This window comes from Aulonocara stuartgranti (assembly GCF_965226115.1).
Source record: "Aulonocara stuartgranti genome assembly, chromosome: 18".
NCBI classification, from domain to species: domain Eukaryota; kingdom Metazoa; phylum Chordata; class Actinopteri; order Cichliformes; family Cichlidae; genus Aulonocara; species Aulonocara stuartgranti.
This window is the reverse complement of record NC_138954.1, coordinates 10,482,531-10,502,982: the sequence shown is the minus strand read 5'-3', so window position 1 is coordinate 10,502,982 and position 20,452 is coordinate 10,482,531. Positions and strand designations below refer to the sequence as shown.

Genomic DNA, 20,452 nt, shown 5'->3' with positions numbered 1-20,452 from the left:
GAGACATGGTGATGAGAGCACAACAGCCCTGCCCATCTCGGAGGGAAAGCCAATCAGATAAAATCTGGCTTAATGCAGTATACCAAGATGGGGAATGACTGCTGGTGGAGCAGTGACATGGAATGAAACCAAGCTGGCTCAATGAGACTTTAATAGGCAGGACAAAATGTTTGCTGATGCAATCCTGCTGATCTTCACCTTAGTTCAGCTTGTATTGCTTTTTTTAAATGATTATAAATAGTTAATGACTAAGAATTACCAGACAAATGGGGATTATTTTGAACTTTGAATCATGCAAAGCTACACCAGTTGGGAGCAAGAATAATACTGTGCTCATTGACAGTTCTGTATGTCCACTTTTAAGACAACATTTGGAGATTGCAGTAGACTGACACCCCAGACTTGACTCTACATTTTCTACTTCTGTAGGAGCTTGAGCTTCAAGCATGCAGTGTATATTCTGTACACAGTAACTGATCTGCAGGACAGACATTAACACACTACAGTATTTTTTTAAAAACTTCCCAGATGATTGGAAACATGAAGACCGTGGGCTGACATTCAGCGACAAACACAAGGCTTGAATATTTGCATTTACAATAAGGCTTTTTGTGTTTCTGCCCGTCATGAAAAACAGAGCGGCACAAGTTGTACAGCAGCTGGGCAGATGTGCAGTCGCGATGTGTCGACTTAATATCATAATGGCTTTGGGAGCTTTGTGTGCTAAACTTTAATATTGCATAAAAGTTCTGTGGCTTGTAGTGTCAAAAAAACCAAAACAAAAACTTTCCCCCTTTCAAGTAAAGAAACTGAATCGCTGCATTTTATCTCCTATTCAGCACATTTCCACCTCTTAAACCGAGGCCCTTTGTTCAGCGAAGAGCAGCTCTGGGCATAAAGCATGTCCTCGCGTCTGTGAGAGCGATCACTAACCTATTAATGCATGCAGACGCTATTTCTACAAATAAGCTCTGCACCTGTCTGCTGTATAATAAAATAAATTACCTCTTCGTTCACAAACTGCTCTTAATGGCATTAAAATTCCCTCAATTTACATAACATAACACCTACTGCAACAGATTCCAAGCCTGCCTCAGTTTATTACTACACAAGTTCATATTTAATAAATATTATTGCTGTTCTCTTTGAACCTTTTAAAAGCGCTGCTATGGCACATTGAAAAGCGGCCAGGGGAATAAGAAGAGGAAGTGGAGGCCACACCAGAGACCGTGAGCATGCCTGAAGACAAACGGCTGGTTCAGTTTACGTGGATCCACTGACTTTGGACATCATGACACTGGCATGATGGGAGACATAATGAGTTGATTTCACAGACTGCAGGTGAGCTCACACCTACAGTTCCCTTTGGTCCAACATTTGGTGTGAACTCACCCCTGAACGAATGCTGGGACTGACTTGTGTAATATTTAAAGACTTGGCCGTGTCTCTCACTGCACTCGTGCCTCCAGCAGGGCACTGGGAACCAGGTGCACCGGTGGTGAGTTACACCCGTTCAGGTACCGCAGCGAGTCGGCTCCCAGGTAGGCGAGCAGCAGTTCCGAGCGTCGGTGGAGCAGCTGGAGCACGTCGTCCGCCAAACTCTCCACCGAGCAGTAACGCACTTTATCCAGATCAAAGATGTCTTTCAGGAAGTGCAGCACCTGGTCCTGCAGGAGAAACAGGACTCATGAGTAACTCAAAATTCATCATTAAGGGTGCAGGAAGGTCGTCAAATGTCGTCCACAGGGGGGAACGAGTTAAGACTGGGAGGTTCAGATTGTATAAGCTCTTTAGTTTTTTTCCTTTTCCCCTAATCATAATATGGTTTTTAAAATCAGGGGCAGATTTAAGGATCTCAGAATAGATATTACAATACAAAGAGTTTTAAAAGGCTGCTGACTCCCAGTCCTGCAAACATCCCAAATCTCAAACTTACACTTTTTTCTCAACTACATTTACTTTTAGTTAAGTACAAAAACTCGTTTAAAAGCAGTGGTTGAACAAGATTAATTCTCATTTTTGTTCCAAATTTAGTCTAAATCTCATCCACTGACACAAAACAGTCCATGTTTAAAACAGGACACTCGCAGATGTTCCTCATGTTCTAACCTTGAAGAAGCAGCACAAATCGTGCAGGGAGCCCTTTGGCCCCAGGAAGCCCCACGCCAGGACAGGGCCGATCTGTTCACACACGGAGTAGAAATGGGCGATGAAGCCGTCGGACACCTGAGAGACAAACGGCACAGAGGCGTTCAGATCTACCTGCTCATTTCTGTATTTATAGAAATAAGTTATTTTAACCCTACATCACATTTCAGGTAAAGAGATATTTCCTCCAGCGCCACCCTCCTGTTACTGTGCATTTTAAAAGACCTCAGACTCGTACCTTCATGTGCTGCCTCTTCTGCTTCAGCACTGACCAACAGCTTGATGCCACCGCCTGTGAAACAAATACATGTCAGATTCAATGAAAACTCACTTGTGTTAACTGCTTTGCCTTTCATGTGTCTCAGTGGTATGTATACATATGCAGGTGCTATTTTGTAGTTTTACTCACTGTCTCCTTGAAGGAGCTGTTGAGCCAGCGGTTGTTGATCACGTTCTGGATGGAGATGGGTGGATTCTCCAGGTCCTCGAAGGAGTCCATCAGAATGAAATCCAGCACGATGTCGTAGAAGTTTAGATGCTTCACCTGGTGAAGAATGTCAAGCAAAGAGAAGAAAGGAAAAATGCTGTTCGACCGATTTAAGTCGTGTTGGATCACAGGTCAGAGAATCACACTTACCCCCCGCGCGGCGAGTTCCAATTCTGTGTTTTCCCAGTGCTCTGTGTGCTCCAGGAAGGAAATCATCTCTTCAAACACTTCCTCAAATCTCTTTGGGCTCTGAAAACCGAACAGCAACATGTGAGGTGGAGAACAGCTCATACAATTAAATTTTTTTTTCTATTATTTCTATTTTCTAAATCCGTTATCTGTATTTTCAGTTTTACCTTTTGTGCTTTGACTATAATGGAAGACAGTATTTTCTTTCCTGTGTCGGCCAGAAACGTCCAAGTTGTCCTGTCACACAAAATGAGCTGCAGACAAAACAAAATTCTTTAATTATTTTTAATTTTCAATACATAGTGAACAATAATCTACAGTTCAAAAATTACAACTGTGGTCTGGAATTCAATGAGCAGGAGGTCTGCAGTGTTTCTCTGGCTAATTCAACAGCAACACAGAAATACTATTGAGAATAAAGCCAAAATATCCAAACAGGCAATCAGGAAAAATGCCTTAATATTTTTAATTAGGAGCATTTATCTTACCCTATTAATTCAAGTCAAGTCAAAGTTCTATAGCACATCTTAAACAACAGGTTATACAAAATAAACACTATACCGAATAACAACAGTAAACTATACACTAAAAATAATAAAAGTCATAAGAAATTAAATAAGACTGTTTGCATGATCAAAGCCAGGGTTACCCTGTCACCTTAGTTTCACCTAATAATCTGCCCAGTAGTTTGAGAGCACTGGTCTATTACACGTCTTATGAGCTGTGAGTATATTCTTTACGTTTTGTGAGTGTGAGCCTGGTTCTGCTGGAGATTTCTTCCTCTTAAAAGAGAGTCTAGCAAAGTTTTGTCAGGGGGGCAGGTAGGGCATTAACAGTGAAAAGGGGGCACAAAGAAATACTTTTCTTTCTTATTGTCATGTCTAGCTTTTAATAAATAATTATCTGAATCTTACAACCAAAGTTTTCATCTGATGTAAAATGTATAGATTTGATATAGATGCATTTTCTTTTACGTGTGTATTAAATTAAAGTTGATTACGTCAGTTAAGCATTACGAGGCAGAGGGTGGTTCCCCATTTTTATTTATTTTTTTGTGTTCGGAGTTGGCGACCCTATTAATTAGGTTGCTTAATATATCCACTAAGTACTCTTTAAAACACCGGAATAGGGAGTATGCTGCAGGTTTAAGTTTATTAGATTGATCAGTATTGTTGATCTATGAAATATTTTGTATATTTTTTGCATACAGGTATAACAGAATAGCTTTAGTTTAGTTTAGTTTTTTATTTAAACCTGAGTATGAACTTATACAAAACACAGCAAGATATTTAAAAAAAAACATTTTATTGATTATAAAATACACTATATCGGATTTATATCGGTATCGGCAGATATCCAAATTTATGATATCGGTATCGGACATAAAAAAGTGGTATCGTGCCATCTCTAGTCTTTACCTTACAACATAAAGTGCCTTGGGGCGACTGTTGTGTGAAATAAAACTGAACTGAATTAAGCACAACAGATCAGATAACATAAAGCTACCTGACCCTTTTTCCCCCCTCCTTCAGCAAACATCCACATCAGGCAAACTCAGCCACAATATTCTAGTTTTACTGTTGTGCATCAGAAGTGGAGACTATCATTCATCTTAGCATACAGTCTTTGGTGAGCACCATCTTACTGAACCGTACCTGCCACGCCTGCCGCACACAGTGCAGCTTAGCCAGGAAATCCAAGTCCCCGAGACACTCCAGCATCTCAGTTCTGAGAGTGAAAATCAAGAGAAACCTCTCATTTAACTGCCAGCAGACGATCGGGAGAACAAAATAAGAAAATTCATGCTGTCATGCCATCAAATTTCACAGTGGGACGATCACAACGCTGTACAAGTTTCCCTGACTGTCTTCTATACGACGTGTGTTAATGTCTGATTACCGCAGCACTCTGCAGGAGATACTGCCATCCTCAGCCATCTTCAGCGCCTCCTCATACAAAGGGTGATGTCCCAGAGTGAACACACTCCTCAGCTCTCTGTGCTCGGACATCTGAGGTGGAGACAGATAGCAAAGGCATTATGGACTGAACAATGAAGGGTACATAAGATGTTGTTATTCACAATGTTTTATTGTCTGCATGAAACCAAAAACAAGAAATGGTGAAATAAAAACATCATTTTTATTAAGAATTATTATTAAGAAACTAATATTAACGCATAAACTTTGCCCAGGCCAGAAAAAACAAAACAAAAGGCTGCTAATAATTTAATTGCCATTTCTAAAAGGATGTTTAACACACAATCCTTGTAAAGCATTGTTATCTTTCTGCAGGGAGGACGTTAAAGTCATTGGTGTGTAAACTTAGCTTGTACACTCTGTAAACACACCACCAGTGATTCTTAAGAACCAGTTTATTTTAGTGATATGTGGGTCAAGTGCGCCAGTAGCACCTTGAGCCCCCACTGAGACTTAATGAGTAAAGGCGATAAACAGAGAACTGGTAAACACCGGGTGGTGAACCCAGAGGAAGAGCAAAGCTTCCTGAGTCAAACTCCTGCTGCGAATCAGTCGGAGCTTTAAAGGTTCAGACAGTTTTAGTTTAAGACCTTTCCTGATTTCACCTCCTCTCCTCGTGCTTTGTTCCCAAACCACATGGCTGTGAACAAAGTGCTGTGGTTAACTAACCGAAGCAGGATCTCCTGATTTGTGACAAGTCGTGTATGTTTTTCATGTTTTACAAAGGTGGTGAAAAACTTCTGAATAGAAAGAAACCAATTCAGAATTTATATAAACAAAAACGTATGTTTGAATCACTCCTTCCTGCTTTTTTGTTCTTTAAAATGAAGGAAATGTAAATTTGAAAGAAATCCAAATGAGATTTGTTTTTTACTGAACCAAAATTAATTTTTTTTAAATGCTGTATTTTTAAATTTTTTTTAATACTTTTCCTTGCAACCAAAAGCAAAATATCAAGACTGATTTATTTTTTTACCCTTTACACTAAACAACTGACAAAAAAAGCACTGTAGAAGAACTCCAGAGGTGTTAATGGGAGGATTTGGTGCTTCTGTTACCTCAGCTGCAGACACAAACGAGTCAGTGGAGGCGATGCTGATGCTGTCCCTCAGACAGGCGTCATCTAACTCTTCTCTGGACAAAATGTCTGCCACTGTGTAAGGGAAACAGAACAGGAATCGTCACACATATATTTACAATTTTATAAAAGAGTCCTCCAGCACACCTGCTCACACACACAAAATTATATATGTGCACTGGCTTCCTGCTTTGCTTCACGCTGTCTTTTACTGCTGTGCCTATTTTTCTGTGTTGGACAAAAAGAACTGCATAATGCTTCAGTGACTCACCCTGGCTGCTGCTGTGGGATGAGGGCTCTGACATCCCCAACACTCCCTCAAACTCCTCCTGGAGGCGGTAAGCCCTGTGCAGCAGAGCCTTCAGCCTGTGGATGAACTCTGCACTGATGACGTCCTGAACACACAAACAATCAAAGAAACTTGACTCCTAACAATGTAAAGATTTGTCTTAATTTCGGTAGGGATAACCGAGTTCTCAGGCGCACTAGATAAGAGTTGTGCAAACCATCAGGTTAAGCTGCTGGTTTGAGACTTAAAAAATATCAGATTCTTGAAAATTTGTTCAGTAAACCAAATGTAAAATGTAGAAAATAGCATTTTTTCTTATTTTAAAAGAGTATTTGCAGCTCTTTCTTGGGAATCTCATGTGACCTCATTTCTAAGTAGCTTTAAAAACGCATTCGATCGTACTGGCTTTCCTTGACACAAGTCAAAGCTGCAGCCAGAGCTGTGTTTGGGTGCAGGCTTAACTACTGATTCAAAACCCCTCCAATCTCGTTAGAGACCCAATTAGTGTGCTGTTATGCAATCCAAACTCTGACACACAGGTGGGCTGTCAGTGCTGGTTATTCCGGTAGTTAGCGACCTGTAGTCTCATCTGCATTGTGTCTGTGGGCAGCATGATCTCTAAAACTCTACCTTCCTCTGGTATTAAAGAACAGAGCACAGAAAATATTGGTGGGATGTGAATCAATACATCTACTGTTTGGTATCAGACAGATGTTATGCAACCGTTTTCTTTTTTGAGAAAGAAAACACATATGAGCTATTTGCATGTTGCGCCAAAAGAGGTATTTTATGGCAATTCTACAAAAGTCATTTTAAAAATGAAGAGCCCACTTATTTTACTGGTTTACTTTTTCCAAAGGATGTCTGGACTCTCACTAACTGATCTGTACTGTGTCAGAGCATGGAGGTTAATCAAAGTTAACCTCCTTCCACTAGGTTGATCGCTGCATTCTGCGCTATGACATGATGACATGGCATGATCACCAACTACGCTCAAGCACACAACTCCAACGCTTCCTCAACTCCATGGAAAACTGCTGTCTTTCTGAACAAATCTATGAGGCATGATTGAGATCGGGGCTTCTAAAAATGCTCCAATTAATCCACAGCATGCATAAAATTATGAACCTAGTTGTGCTCTCCAAGAGGACCTTTCAAGCTGTGCTGTAAATGCATGTAAGAAAGAGCAAGGGAGCTTAAAAGAGCTGACATGGCGAAACAAACTGAAGCATACTTGGGCCTCGTTAAGATCAATGTGAGAGCAGGCCGGATGCAGAAGTGAGGAAGAGTGATGGTACAAGAGGATTTAACTCAGACTCTTCTTAGGTGAAGCGTTTAAGGCACGGCCAAAGGAGGAGATTATGTCTCTCTCAGCTGGTTTGGGAAAAACCTCTGTGCTCATAGGGAGGTCTGGGGGATTTCTGCGAAATGGACCCAAATGGATGGTTGGACCTCTTTTCTACTCAGTCATAGTTATGTAATCAGTAGAATAATTCTTCTGAATTAGGGGGAAATTTTGGTCTCAGTAATTTGCACCACACCTGTTGTGTACACATGTCAACAACATACATCTTGATACCATTTGCACTCAGACTGTGCTTCTCTTGTTTTGGCTACAGTCTACAATAAGACTTGTATGGAGTGTTTGTCTCACCTCCATGCTCTGCTCAGCAATGGTGTCTCCAGCTCCAATTTTGACTGAGGCACAGCTCGCATCGTCCTCAGCATGCCTGCTCCTGAATGTCAGCGCCTCCTCCCACCGCCGCAGGGCCTCCTCGAATAAATCCATACCTGAGAGAAACACACACAGACTGAGTCTCCGAAAGCAATCAATGACTCAGCACCTCCAATTTTAAACACTGCAACCCACCAAAAACTATTACAGTACATTCAAACAGTATTACTGGATACTGGTACATAGTACACAGAGGTTTCTTTACCCATTAGGTACAGGTTCTCAGGTGTGGTGACAGGTAGGTTGAGCACACTGCAACTGTCAGCATCCTCCACTCCGTCCCAACAGGTGGAGTCATTTGCACAGGTACTGCTGCTGGATGAGTTCAAGCTTTTTACCTGCACAAAAACACAAAAGCAGAACAAAGTCGAACAAACATCAACAAGTTTTACTAATACAAGACTGGAAATGATGAAATTAAACAGACATTACATTAATTTAATGTGTTTTTGGTTACAAAGATAATGATCCTACATAGGCACCACCTAAAAAGAACACATCATTAGTAAATACTGTTTACAGCATCTAATACTTAAAGGTTCACCGTATAATTTAAGGTTCCCTGTTCTTCTGAACATGAGACAAACGACACTCAGTTTTTTTTCCTGTTTTTTCACCAAGTTAATGAAAAAATGAAGACAGACCCCACTTAACTTCTGCTTTTATTATTAATGCCCACTAAGGGTTATTTAATCCTGAGTGATGATATGCCTGTCAGATCCTGAAGCTTACTCAAAGAATAAACTTAAACTTTATTTTCAGTGGTTGCTTTGGTACTCCTGCATGTTATTTTTTAAGGAATAAAGAAATCATCACGAGTCCTAAAGGCAGTAAATATTCACCACCTCTGGTTTGTGGATTTTAGGAGTATATGAACAAAAACATGTCAGACACAAAACATAAACAAGTTAAGTTTTCTTCTTTAATTTCAAAGCTTTCCAGGTAGTATCACATAAATATTTTTGCATCATGTCTCCTGGTTATGTCATTTCAGATAAAATTTATCTTTAAATGCAGTCTAAACACACTCCGTGCTCTTATCTTACCGAAGCCAGGCTCATGACAGATCCAGACAACTTCCTGTAACCTCCTGCAATGAGAACCAGATCAGAGGAGTAGCCATTCTTGGAGTTGAGGGAGAGCGTGATGTTTTGGCTCGTATTATCTGAGAAGATAAAGATGAGAGTTCAGAGATGAGGTTTCACAGAAAGATCCGACTATAATACCAGGATTACACAGTGGACATGTCAAATTTAACATCTGGGTAACTTTTTCTGGAAAGCCTCCATGGTATTTTAATAATTAACTTTGCTGAAGCCGTTTTTTGCCAATTTGATTCAAACACAGCAAACAAAGGTGTGCTTTGATTTACACACAGTGATACAGTGAAAGTCCGAGTGGGGACAAAGGTGGAGAAAAGGCATCAGACAGGCAGCTCGTTGAGAAACGCCTGTTCAAAAGGTCTTTGCAAGAGAAATAGATGTGGCAGCAAATACTCAGCTGACTGTGAATGCCAACAATCCAGATATCAGATAGATGCCAACATTTAATTTAACTTTCGTGCTACAATAAACAGAGCTGAGGGTAACAGACCCATTGCTAAACAATCAAGCAGGTAGCTTATAGTTACTAAAGAAAATAAAAATCAATGCATCCTAGTTTTTCCACAATATTTTACTTCATGCTATAAATGGGGAATAAACACCCTGAAGCCTCTCTCTGTGCTCATATAGCACAGAAGCAGCTCCGCCATTCTTTCTGTGCCACTGCACAAATTAATGTATCAGCCCAACCAACTTCTCTGTCAGAAACCCAGCACGAGTGTTAGGTTAGCGGATGTTCCCAGAATGAAATCAGGTTTGAAAAGATCCTCCTGTCATTGTTAAAACCTCTGTAAACATTTTCCCTTTATTAAACCTAAAACTACTTTTGGCTGCTCGCTCATTCAAAACAGGCTGGCCACAGCAGATAAGTCTGCATGTTTGATTTGGAAACGTTTTCCTCCTCCCAGGACCAAACCCGGGATCATTAGCGTCTTGGGTGATGCTGTAAAGCTATACACTATGGACCCACTAAATCTATTGTATCAAAAAGAAAGGAAATGCTCTCTTAAACTGCTCAGCTGACTTCCCTTAATTCATCGTTTCTTTTAAGTTCTCTTTAGGACTCTAATCTTCCTGGAGGAGATTAAATGAGTTAAACCATTTATCTAGAGCCTGCCTTTTCAAAGTTCAAAGTAATACAGGAGTGGCCTCGCACGTCAGTCTTGTTACATCACACACCAGTAACTGGGCTGACACTAAATGGAGATCACAGGCCAGTGAGCTGCTGGTTGAAGAGGAAAGAATTAAATCAGTGTGAGGAGATCTTACCATTCTCTCCTGCGGCTGGGGGGTGAAACTCTAAACCAGCCTGCTCCCAGTGCTGTGGATGAACCTTCTTTCTGCCCTTCCTCCTCTGGAAACGTCGAGCGAGGAAGAGGAGGGAGACAGCACCAAAGGCTGTGGCAACTACCAGTTTCTTGGTGTCTGTGCTGACGCTCACCTGCGGAAAAGAAAGAGAAGAAGAGCATCAACTCAGATTTTCATACACCCCAAATGTTTTTATTCTGTACGTTGTCAATATATGCACTGCATCACATGCAGATTTTAATGATTTAAAGTCTGTTTTCCGGCAGCTTTTCATCCTGTACTTTGTAAAAGAATCATAACCTTTTTTGTGAGCATACAGATTAAAAATGAATTGACACATACCGAGGACCTCTTTATATACAACACAGGGACAAAAGCCTTTTCTAGAATAGAATAGAATTAAACTTTATTGTCATTGCACATGTCGCAAGTACAAGGCAACGAAATGCAGTTTGCATCCATCCATCAGTGCTTTAGCCATGATATAGATATATTACAAAATATATATTAGCAATAATATATTTATATAGATATTACAGAAATGGGTCTGTTATAGGTATGAGGGTACAAAAGTGGGTATGTTACAATTTATTTTAATAAACTCAGCCGTCTGCTCCTTGCTATCTAAAATATAACAGGACACCGGAGTATATTCTGGAGCATCTCACACTTCTGATAATCAGCTGTCTGCTTGACGTTTATTCAGCTGTGTAAAAACTATAACTTTAATCTCAGCCAAACTGATTTACTCAGGAACAAATAAAATACTGAAAAAAGCCAAACAATAACATTTTTAAGTTATCTAAGTTACTTATATATCATGTTTAACCTGAGTAGCGAAAGATGGCGGTGGGTTTGAAAACGATTTGCCGGGAGTCCGGTGTTCTCACGGGCTCTAGTGAGCCTTGAACCCCGGCTAGCTATCGAGCTAGTGGGTAACAGACGTCTCCGAAAACGTCGGAGCGCTTTTGAAATATTTGGTGTCTTATTAAAACTGAGCAGATATTTGAAGTTTACACAGCTACATTTCCGCCTGAAAATATTTTAAACGTTTATTTTGTGACCCAGAAAGAATAATAGGAGTAACATTAAAACTAACTAGCTGCTGCCATTGTTGAAAACTGAGCAGGGCCGCGATGGACCGCGCTATGAATTCTGGGACACAGCTTCTTCTTCTTCGGGGTTTAACGGCAGCTGGCATCCTTGTACATGCAGTGCTGCCATCTTCTGTTTCAGTCCGTTATCACACTCTTAAATCCTACTCCTTATTCCTGCATCTTTTGGGATATTACAAAGCTTCAAACGACAACTATTAAATTAGTCGTAGACGATTTTGATAGTCGACGTAATCGTGACTAGTCGACTAATCGTGGCAGCCCTAATGTTCAGTCCATTATTTTAACGTGGGTCAGATGTCAGGAGGCAGAAGAACATAAACAAAGAAAAATACAAAAACAAAGATGAATAAATAGACAAAATAATTATGAAATGATGCAAGGGATAGATTAGTTTGCTGCGGATGCTCCATTTTTAGTCCTGTTTGAACTGATAGATTTCCCTCCTTTGTTTTCATGAATACAACCCTGCCCATTATTAGCAGATGGCACTGTGTTATAATTTTGTTATAGACAACTTTATCTTAAAGTATCATATACACAATAAAATGTCAAAATTATATATATATATAAAAAAATAATAATAGTGAAAACATATTTTCCCCTCTACAGTAAGAAGACCAGGTCTAACAGTCATGCTGAACATTTCTGACAATCAGTCAGGAGAACGAGATAAAACAAACAGACACCGTGCAAAAACATCAAAACACACCCAACGACACCATGCCAAACCAAAAGCAACCAGGTGCCTTTCATACACTACGCCCTACAGGTAAAACTGCCCTTTAGAAAAAACAGAGTGTGTCACGGGTGTTACAATTCTAAAACCACGACAAATGTCCAGATATCATGTCACGGTTCCACTTTCCTGTACTTCCCACATGTAGCTGTTCATGTCCAGTTAACTCATTCACTGCCATTGACGTCTATAGCCGTCAATGGCAGTGAATGAGTCAATGGGTTTAACTCATTCACTGCCAACGGCTGGCAGTGAATGAGTTAAAGCAAGGCAGTGCGATGTTTAAAGTGGGTTTTTTTGGAATATACAATGAATAGTTTATTTTTTTTAATGAAGTATATTGTTTTTCTTCAAAATTAAATCAAGATAACATTACTAAGCCTGCGGTGAAAATACATTTTTCCCCTTTGTTTTTTGCCTCTGTCAGTGCGCACCAGGGTGGCTGTGGATACAATATAGCTTCCCATCACCAGTGTGTGAATGTGTGTGTGAATGGGTGGATGACTGGATGTGTAAAGCGCTTTGGGGTCCTTAGGGACTAGTAAAGCGCTATATAAATACAGACCATTTACCATTTAATCATTCTCATAAAGACACACCAAACCAAACAGTTGAACAGCCTTAAAAAACCCCAACAAACATAAAACATAAAGATGGAATACTGATCCCAACATCTAAAAATTGATCCCAAGTTTCTTTGTGCGTTTCAACAGTCACAATAATATTATAGGGCTGTAAGAAAAAAATAATTTGAATGAAATTATAACTCTGGCTTGCAGAAATGATTAAAAAAAGATAATGGAGATAAACGATCTTCAATGTTGTTCTTGTTCTGTTTTTTTTTTAGCCCCCCCAAATACATACTACTAAATAAATAACCAATCCATTGACCATTTCTACTTTCTCAATCATCCTTGATTTAATGAAAGTTCAAGGAAACCCTCTGTTAGCCATTTTTTAAGTTAAATAAATCCAAAATGTTTCCAAAGATTAGTACATTTTTCTGACCAAGTACTGCCCAAGGTAATCGGCGTTATAATTTTTGCCATAATCTTGTAGCATTAAACAACTTGTGAAAGATGGAAAGGAAGGAGCTGCATTCAGTGCAACACTTGTCTGCCCGATGAAAAGTTAACTGAGGACGCATGCCTCAAAGTCTAACGGATACTGAGGTAATATGAGGCAGCGCAGACGACCCGCCATCCGCCTGTCACATAAATGTTAAATAATCAATTTCAGATAGTGTTTGTAGCCCTCTCCGTTTATATTTAGACACACAGACGTAGCTGCTGCAAATTCTCAACAACTCAGTAGGTATGACAACAGCCATAATATTGACTTTTTAAAAGGTCACTAAATGGACTGGGATGACTGAATAGTGCTGCCAGTGCTTGTACAAGCTGTATTCATAACCGCTGCCATCACGTGTCAGGCATGTTCCAACCAGAATATTCTAATCATATCAGATCTGCTACGTGACTCAGGCCACACAAACACTGTCGCCTTCTGCATAAACACAATAACATGTGTTTATGTGGGTAAATGAAGAGAAATACCAGAGATTCAACACCCTACAGCCACAAGGACCAAGAAAGAAAGTGAAACTGGGGGGAAAAACACCTAAAATACTGACGTGCAAACTACTACTTCACATTTTTGTAAATGTAACAGAAGTCATTCTTAACTTGTTTAAGGAGTTCTACATAAATTGTTTTTATAAGAACTTTCAGTTCAGGAAAAGAAGTTTGCATGAGCTTCTTTAAAACCAGCATGCTTTGAAACGCATTTGCTAGAAAACTGGCCGAGCTGCTCAGTATCTCTCCATCACACGAAGCCTTTAGCTGAACAACTAAACTGCTCAAACAGGTGGTAGACGTTCACATGTAAACAGATACAGCTGCTGGCTCATCTCATCAGGTTTTAAAGGAAAATGATAAACAAGGCAGTTCCATATCCTCTCACAGTGTGTTCCTCTTAATAGAAATATTTCTTACTACACTAATAAATTAAATAAAAATAAAAAAAGAGTGGCAATATAGGTCAAAAGAAAGTGAATAGTCTATATATAGTTCCAATATGAAGGGTCTAATATGAAGTGAATAAATAATTCATTCTTGTAAACCATGCAGTGTGGATATTCTGATAGCTGCTAGGAGCACGTTGAAAAGCATCCTCACCTGTGTCAGGGAGCTGTAGACGGACAGTGGCAAGTCAACCATACGCAGAGCTGCAGTCCTCATGGACAGCTGTGAGCTCGTGAGGGTCTCATGTGTCATTGTGACGCTCTGCCCATGACTTGGCAGCTCCCTTATCTTCGACACCGCTCTGTGCAAGCTGAAGAGGATGACATTAAGGGATTTAACCTTGGAAGCTCAGGAAGGGGATATAATGACACTAATACACAAAGCTGTTGGTATTCTGTATGTACTGCTAGGAATACCTTGCTTAAAGTGAGTGAGCAGCCAGTTTTAACGGCATAATATATAATTAAAAGTCAGGGGAAAAAAGCCTGATAACATGCAAACTTTCATTCTTAAACATCACACACTAGAGGATTGCCATGAAAGAAAAGCCTGTAAAATGTATCAGATGCAGTGGTGTCGGTTAATTAAAACAAAACAAGTCCAATCTGATCCCGACCCTCTCAGAATCAGCTCATTCTTTGTACATGTAGCCATGGAAAATTACTTTATCTTCATACTATAAATATTTTCTGAGTTAGGAGCCTTCACAACATGAGTGCAACAGACCGAAACATGAAATTCTCAGGGTTGAAAAACACCTTCTAAGCTTGGTTAAAAACAACCACCAAATCACGTTTACACCGAGTCAAATTGTCACAATTTGGAGTACTGAGAAGTTGAATTTGTGTACTTTTGCTGTTGAAACCATGAAATATCCCATGACACCGAAGCTATAATTAGTTGATTTTGGCTTTTGAGTGTGCACTTTGGCTGGGTGCAAAACTGATTCTCTTACAGCTTTTAAAAAGCTGAGAAAGTGTTTCTAAGCCTAGAAAGCTTCATGTGTTTAGCTCTTGTACTTAATAAGTTATAAGGGCTAAATTCATGGATTTTAAAAAAAAATCAACCCCGTTTACTTTGAGGACTGTAACAATTTTAATAGAACTGAGGTAAAAAATGAAAAATGTTTGTATTACTTAATTAAATATGCACACTTCCATCTAACAGCCAAGTCTAAGTCTGCACAAGACACTCACAGCTGGACGATCCAGCCATTTAAAGCAAAGCCTGAGCCTCATACAGTGCTCGTTGTTAGTCGTAGATGTTTAAAGTTTGCTTGTGTAAGGGTTATGATGTTTGTCAGAAGTATGAGAGTCTGAGAGCCTGAAACTGCAATAACAGAGGTTCAGTTCATTTTTATTTCAAACATATACATTCACCAACATTTCATAAAATCTTTCCATGCAGTTGTTTGAAAAGGAGTAGGCAGAAGAATATACTTATTTAGCCCTACCCCCTCAGGTTTACATCCTCATCATCTAAATTTGAACAACAAAAACGTATACAATGCCTTCAACTTAGAACATAACATCACAAAAAATATTTTCTCATGTTCAACTAAAACTATATTTAGATTTGCTAATTTGCAGAAGAAAATAAACATCAGTTTTAAACATCAGGTAAAAAACCCTTGTGATTTTCTGGAAAAAAAAAACAACCCATAACTTTTAAAAAGTCTAGGTAAGCAAAGGAAAACTCTTTAGTGTTATATAGGTTTAACATAAAAAGCCTTCGGACTCCACATTAATAAGAGTCCTTACGGATTTTTGTTTTTATTTTAATTAATTACTGCTTTATTTCTCATCTATTCTGAATCATTTGCGTATTTTTATATTCATTATGATATTATTTTAAATGTTAACGGATTTTATCTTCCTCTTCAGTAAGTTCAGTAAGTAAACAAGACACATAAGATCCCCCCCACCTCCCCAGGAGCATCTAAAGTGTTTTCACTGGGGCAAAACGTTGACACCGATAATAATCACATAAGCACATGGTTAAGAAACGCCAACCCGAAGAGCTAACGGCTAACAAGGCTACCGGGGTTAGCTAAATCTATTAAACCAGCTGAAAATAAACACTGTGACAGACAAACTCGAGCTCATCTCTTAGCTGAATGGGACAACATGAAAGCATACATGAATTCAGCGGTACCTTTTTAATATTCCTCCGCAGACACAGCTCCACTGTTTCACTTGGTCCTCGGGCTGACCTCGGCAGCCGCACAGTGAAGGACTCCAGCACCAGCCTGGATTTTCATAATAAAAGCATGTTCGCGCTCAACGTGACTGTGGGCTCCTTGCGCCCTCTTACGGTGTGCCTGTATACACTACAGATTACTACATATATCTATCAGAAATATTAACAGAAATATCAAGACAAAGTTTTACAATAAAGAAAATAAGAAAAATAAAGAGGAAAACAAAGAATCAAACGTTAATTTAAAAAAAAGTGTGATTTTAATCTTTACAAAATGTACTGCATTTTAAGCCGTGATGGACAAAGTTTCCCCATATTCATGTTTTAAAGTCGTTCAAACAAAATTAATTAGTAATCTGTTATTATATATGACTGACCCGGCATGCTCCATCCCTGCTGTTTTAAGTATTCTGGAGAACTTCAGTTCGTTTTCAGGTTATAAATTAAATTTGGGGAAAAGTGAGTGTTTTCCTGTTAATACGGCAGCACGTCAACTTCAACAGTCTGATCTGCCCTTTCGTCTCAGTCCATCTGGGTTTAAGTACTTAGGGATTAACGTGACTCGCTCTTTAGCTGGCCTTAAATCAGCAAATTTGTCTCCTCTTATATCAAAGATCACATCTGATATTCAAAGGTAATCTCCCCCTTTCTTTAATCGGTAACATTAATGTTGTTAAAATGAACATCTTACCAAAATTTTTATTTTTATTTCAGTCAATTCCCTTATTTTTGCCGAAACATTTTTTTGTTTCACTGGACAAGATTATTGGTTCTTTCATTTGGGGAGGGAAGCCACCTAGGGTCTCTAAAACTTTGCTGCAGCGATGCAGATTTAGTGGAGGACTTGCGTTACCTAATTTTTTAGTCTACTACTGGGCCGCTCACATCCATAAACTTTGCTACTGGCTAAAATCTTCTGGTTCCTCGTGGTGTAAATTGGAGCTATCATCATGTAAGGGCTCATCTTTACCGGCTTTGCTCTATTCCTCTTTACCCGTGAGACCCTCTCTGTACACTGATAATCAGGTGGTTCTTATTATCACACAGACTTGGGATCATAGATAGAACTTTGGGGCTGATGCCATCAGAAAAAGCAGCCTTGCTCTGGTTTAGTTTCTCCAAATGTCTCTTAACTTGTTGATTAATTTATTCTTATGTATTATTTTCTTTGGTATGTGTTTAATCTTTTTTATTTTTATTTTTTAAGAAATCTGTTCTCATTCATGCTGTGTGAAACATGGTGGTATAATAACTCTCTACCTTTTGGGTTAATATCTTTGCATTAAATCAATTGTATAATCATATATTTCTATCGCCATGTTTTGCTTTTTGCTATTTTTGTAAAGCTGTAAAATAATAATAACAATCTTCATCATTTGCTTAGCCAAAAAGAAGTGGACAGCAATACAGTTGAAGTACTTAGCAGTCCAGCTGTGTGAGCATCACACTGTAACATAATCGCTCATTAATGTTTATAATCCATTTATAAGAACATTTTGGGACATTAGATGGTGCCACACGAGCGCGATCTGATAGTGGAGCTTTTCTACTGGTGACTGGGGTGGTTGGATCCACGCAGAGGGGATTTCTTCACTATGAAAACACTAGATGGCGCTTGGGATGGGTTTATTACAGGGCATGTTGTCTTTAATGATCACCAAATCATTCTTTTTCCTTTATTGCTACCCATTTTGTCCTTCATGTAAGTGAACTGAAAAAAGTTTAAAGACGCTGGCAGTTTTTTCTCTAATAGTCCATAACTGTCCCATCACATCCGATCCTCAATATTGATAAGAGCGGATCACTAGGCTCAAAAGATAATTAATATTTGCTTTTATGTGACTTACTAATTGAATAATCTACAGTGAGGCTATAATGCTGTTAAAAAAACAAAATTATAGACTGTATAGAATTAAAAATCAAACGTGCAGCAGGATGGGGAGGGCTCGTATGTTTTCTTTAAACCGGAAAAGAGGCGGGGACAGCAGTAACGTTAGCAACCACGCTGAGCGACAGGGACGGTTATCGTTAATGTGAAGAAAGGACTGCACTCTAATATGTTTCTCTAAGTACAGACTGAGTTTATGTTGCAGACCGGGAGTACCATCGGATCCACCTGAGAAGCGGCGTCCTTTGGTACCGAGCAGGTAAGGCCGAAGGCTGACTGTGCCGTAGTCACTGTGGGATTGTCCCCGATCACAGGAGGCTAACGTTAGCCAGTAAGTTGGCTAACCATTTCACCTAAACACTCTCTCTGGAGGGTAATACGTTCACCTTTTGTTGTTTTTATATGTTCCTTGTGGATATTACGTCAGATAAAATGCTCTTAGGATGGCCGTTAGCATGCTAAGGTTAACAGCGAAATAGTGCTAGTCAGCCCGTGACGCTGTCAACGCCTCGACTGGTTTTGACAGCTCACTTTGGACAAGGCCGAAGCCACACACATCTGTAGTATTCACTGTTTTTATCTACGTGAGGCTAAACCACCCGCTGCTTTAAACCAAGGTAGTTAAACCATGGTCCCTTTTAACTGAGTTTTTTTCTTCTTTTTTTTAACATTGTGGCCAATGCTACCCATTTGTAGACAGTCTGTTGCTAAAGTGAGCTGTTAAGCTTTACATGCGTTGTTGTTTTTCCGCCTTCCGGTGTTTATTGTGTTGCTACTTATCATTTCAAAATTTCCCTAAAGATAACAGCTACAGCCACAGCCAGCATCGCTGCTTTCATTAGTGGTGCGAGATTCGGGTTAACGCCCCACCCTGACCGCGCCACCCCTTTGTGCACAGTTTATATCATGTAGTATTGTCACGTTGCTGGCGGAGGCAGTGAAACGGTGCAAAGAAAGGTTTGTTAGCCGAGATACTCTTCCTATCACCAGCTTTACGTAATCTCACGAGGCTTGACAGTGAAACTAGCTTCTAATCAGATTTTCCTGGTGTGTACTACAGAGTTTAAGGTCACTTCAGCTTTTGCAGGGATGGCCGCAAAGTCCAGGTAATTGCGAGGAGCCTGGTAAGATGAACGAAACCTCGCCCTGTTTCACTTTGCAGGGATTTAGCGTTGGTATGAAATGAAATCAGTTTCAAAGGCGTCATTGATTGTTAACTTCGACTTAGAGACGGTTTTGCTGAAGGGAGGAAGCAGGCTTATTGACTTGCACGTGACTGAACATGAACTTTTCATATCTCCCAGTCAAGCTGTTGTCTTGACCAGATCATGACACTACAAACCCAGACACAGATGCAGGTTTTTTTTTGTTTTTTTGCATAAATAAACCTTTGGCTTTCCACCTTTACTGTGATAAACATGATGTTAACAACTTTGCATGCAATTCTGTTAATTCTTTTGCCTAACAATATGCAGAGCAATTGTGTTTATGGGCATTGTCCCCCAAAGGTCCACTCTGAGCAGGAAAAACCCTGAAATATTTGCCATCTTCCTGCTGTCAATTATAATATCTGATATCTAATGTCAGATATTTAATGGACTATCATTGTTTTCTCACTGCTAAGATGATGGATTAATCAGCAGTTCTAGTTTTGAGGATCACATTTTGTCAGAAATAAACTGATTGCTTTTAATTACTTAGGTAAACTCAAAATGTTTACCATCTTCTGCTCAAAGACAGACCTGGAGCTAATTGTTTAGTCGCTGAGTATTTTATTATATATTTCTTTGGGTGATTAGAAACGAGAAGACTTCAAATTGAAGAGAAAACATTTATGTGCTACCTGGATAGTAACTCAAGCATTGTCGACCCGTGATTTTGTGCCCAGAATGGCTATTGGATGATCCGGCCTGGCTTGTAATGATGCATTTACATGTGCATCTTTTTTTCATCTGCATCCAAGAGTAATATTAGTGCAAACAGCACTTGGAACAAAACACAAAGTTGGCTTCATGTCATTAACCACAAACACCGACTGATGAGATGGAGCTATGTCCTGTGTGTACTTCTGAGGTTTCTTCCCCCCCCCTCATACTGTTGTTGTTGTCTGTGGGCTGTACAATGGAAAAAAACAAAAGAAGAAACAATCAAAGAGGGAGGGAATCACAATGATC

General features: G+C 39.5%; 2 protein-coding genes across 4 annotated transcripts in view; one reads left to right on the top strand and one right to left on the bottom strand.

Annotated features, from left to right (window-relative positions):
• Window positions 1-893: 893 nt before the first annotated feature.
• Window positions 894-16,456, bottom strand: miga1 (mitoguardin 1). Its single transcript, XM_082513267.1, has 16 exons — window positions 16,346-16,456; window positions 14,345-14,501; window positions 10,275-10,446; window positions 8,949-9,067; window positions 8,108-8,240; window positions 7,822-7,958; window positions 6,150-6,273; window positions 5,859-5,953; window positions 4,724-4,833; window positions 4,480-4,552; window positions 2,992-3,078; window positions 2,786-2,884; window positions 2,558-2,692; window positions 2,387-2,440; window positions 2,110-2,226; window positions 894-1,667 (listed from the first exon to the last, which is right to left on the bottom strand). The coding sequence occupies exons 2-16, from the start codon at window positions 14,441-14,443 to the stop codon at window positions 1,449-1,451; spliced, it is 1,773 nt and encodes a 590-aa protein (XP_082369393.1). The 5' UTR covers window positions 14,444-14,501; window positions 16,346-16,456; the 3' UTR covers window positions 894-1,448.
• A 1,893-nt stretch (window positions 16,457-18,349) lies between these two features.
• The window catches only part of usp33 (ubiquitin specific peptidase 33), a 29,115-nt gene continuing 27,012 nt past the window's right edge, over window positions 18,350-20,452 (top strand). For 2 of the 3 annotated variants that reach the window (XM_082512338.1, XM_082512340.1), the window contains exon 1: window positions 18,350-18,537. The gene's annotated coding sequence lies outside the window, so the exon portion shown is untranslated. Of the gene's footprint in view, window positions 18,538-19,147; window positions 19,236-20,452 lie in introns of those variants that run through there. The other variant, XM_082512339.1, reaches the window with a different exon arrangement.

What these genes read in the sequence shown, in the direction of transcription:
- miga1 (XM_082513267.1), bottom strand. Translation starts at nt 14,443, where the DNA reads ATGACACATGAGACCCTCACGAGCTCACAGCTGTCCATGAGGACTGCA. An exon ending in CCCAGCCGCAGGAGAGAATG is followed by an intron (nt 9,068 to 10,274) that starts GTAAGATCTCCT and finishes TTATCTTCTCAG; the next exon opens with ATAATACGAGCCAAAACATC. An exon ending in GTGTGCGGCAGGCGTGGCAG is followed by an intron (nt 3,079 to 4,479) that starts GTACGGTTCAGT and finishes TTTTGTCTGCAG; the next exon opens with CTCATTTTGTGTGACAGGAC.